At 43.2% G+C, this 2,655-nt stretch overlaps 1 protein-coding gene across 1 annotated transcript; it reads right to left on the bottom strand.

Moving 5' to 3' along the window:
• Positions 1-157: 157 nt before the first annotated feature.
• Positions 158-2,050, bottom strand: SARC_14126 (hypothetical protein; the record flags this gene model as incomplete). Its single annotated transcript, XM_014291742.1, has 2 exons — positions 158-1,160; positions 1,849-2,050. Coding segments are annotated over 2 exons (376 nt in total), but the record flags the coding sequence as incomplete, so codon positions are not given.
• Between the last annotated feature and the right edge of the window lie 605 nt (positions 2,051-2,655).

The raw sequence follows: 2,655 nt of genomic DNA, 5'->3' as shown, positions 1-2,655 counted from the left end.
GGGTTTTGACTGAATGTCAGATAATTTAAATCATAGACTTCACAAGAACCGCAGTGTGAAGCATTTTTCGTAAAGCTATACAAGCGCGTTCAACATGATCAACTCAACTGGGCATATCTTGGCAAATGATAGGTATATAACTCGCACCTATAAATCACTGGAAACTTTTTATTCTAAATTTAGTTTTACTATATAGCCATAATTGCACACAATTTTCTGATACGAGTATACAAAATAGCACCACCCTGGATGATGCAGAACCTCTGGGGCATCGTATATGTACCCCTTGATTGATGTCTATTCTATAACTGGGAAATTGTGGGAGATTTAATTCATCCCTGATGATATTGCTGAAGCATATGATCTCGGCCACGACACACCATTGACAGCACCCCAGAATGCTCAAGCCAACGACACCAGACCATACCACCTGGTGCCAGACCATACCCAGATGATTCCGGGAGAGCTCAGGCTCCAACCTATCGCTTTGCAAACAATGCACGGTTGCCCTAGATCGCACTTTCCACGCCGCTAAGGTGCACAAACAGCTTGACCCAGTACATATCGGAAATTGATTTTCAACTGGGAAAGCAGTCGAATTGTTGTATTGCCAAGTTGTTGATCTAATAGTTGTGAGGTCTACTAAAACCCCGTACTGTTCAACGAGCGCGTGTCTTGTGTCTTCTGCCGGGCCCTTGGGTTGTTATCGTGACCAGAACGCACGTAAGCGTATCCATGGAAACGATTACTAGTTTGCTTTCTAAATCAGGGCCGTGTGCGTTCGATGTGCGTATGAGCCGAATCCAATACGCGCACGCAATGTCTGTGTGCTCCGGTACGTACACCCTCATACTGGCCTGCTTTGATTGCATCCTCCATATTGCACGCCGACGCGGGTACTATAAACCACTAGCCCACGCAACAACGCTTGATCAAAATCGCAATCGACATCGACATCGAACGAATACTAACCAAACCGCACACTGTTATTGAGCTGCGGGGTTCATTCCTCGTTGTTGCATGGGTCCCAATCCCATAGAACTGTACTTCTCATCTAAAGTAAAATCGGCAGGTATGTCTGGCTTCGATCCCCTGCGTTTACGCCGGCGGGGTAGAAATTTGCCAAACAACGTCTTCGGTCTCGGGTTTTCGTTCACTTTCTGTTGTGGAAGTATGTACATGTATGGATGTCGGGTGTGAATTAGTTTGTGCGTAGACCCTTGTGCGATCATATGTGATACAGAGGGGTATACAGAGTCGTACGGTAGATACCAAGCGTGATTTGCAGACAAGCAGCAGTTTCGCGGGACATCCAGTTCGCGTTCGAAATGCACAAACCAATCTTCGAAAAGGCACCGAACTAAATCTAAGACTATTTATAGATGATTCCGAGACTACAATTGATAAAACGATGAATAGGTGTATACATGCTAGGCAAAGCGCCCGGAACAGGTGGTGGGTGCAAAGGTAAAACATGCATATGAGCTTTGTGACGGAGGGTAGACACGTATAGTTTCTGAGTGCAGTACATATAATCCCATATAATCCCATAAACGAATCGGGAAAATAACTGGGAAGAACCGGAAAAATCGAGATATTCAGGACGGGCAAGCGTGAGCAGAAGGCCGGCAAATATGAAGATTGTGAGAACTTCTGAACCCTTAATAAACACTGTTAACTTAACTATCGACCAGCATTGTATATAGACATCACGGGCAATAGGGCATTAGGGTTTTAGCGTTTAGGGTTTTTGCTCTTAACAATTCAGTATCCAATTCACAGCCATCGCATCACGTATACACATATTTACAAGCGAACAACATAAACAAATGTTCAGCCAGTACCTACCTCGTATAGCCCGCAGGGATTACAGACCAGGTTCCCTTTCTTGCTGCGTCGCCAGAGAGTGGTATCGCGAGTTTGACAATTGTGGCATATGTTATTCTTCTTGGCCACCTCCTTCTTGTTTGACTTGCGTTCCACGACGCTCTTCTTCCGTTTCAGACTTGCCGCTGCCCCGTCTAATGATACTGATGTCAAGCCCGCTGAGCTGCATATGTCAAAGATGATGTACAAGCTATGTTATCGTACCATAACCACACTAGAAGAAGTAGGTTCCTAGTATGTCCTTGTTCGATGGAACTCTCCAGCTAATCGTCTACATTTATTGACAGTCTCGATGACTTGAGGCACCGCGCGAGCCCTAATTGTTTATATAAACTGTCAGATACAAGACTCGAAAAACATTATCTGATTGGAGATAAACACTTTCTTGGCTATAGTGTTCATTGTCCGCCGTTTTGTATCTCCGCTTATGTACATGCACATCCGTTGCTAAACAATGATATTCTGCTTTTTGTTCATATCGATGAAAAGCAGATCTTACAACGTTTTGTGCGCGAGTATATATGTACGAATATGAATAGGGGGTATTTGAATACCTGTATAAATCAGAGGTAATAAATATATAGGAAGAGGTCCAACATCAGTCCTCAAATAAACATTCGATAAACATGTAAATTTTGTGTTTTGTGTATGCGTGTATGCGTGTATATATATATGTATGTATGTGTGTGTGCGTATGGAAATGTATAGAAACGGAGACAGAAATAAAAATATAGATACAAATATATACAAGTCCACACATAAACACTC

Source organism: Sphaeroforma arctica (assembly GCF_001186125.1).
Source record: "Sphaeroforma arctica JP610 unplaced genomic scaffold supercont1.4191, whole genome shotgun sequence".
NCBI classification, from domain to species: domain Eukaryota; class Ichthyosporea; order Ichthyophonida; genus Sphaeroforma; species Sphaeroforma arctica.
The sequence above is the reverse complement of the archived record's forward strand: the minus strand, read 5'-3'. Positions and strand labels throughout refer to the sequence as shown.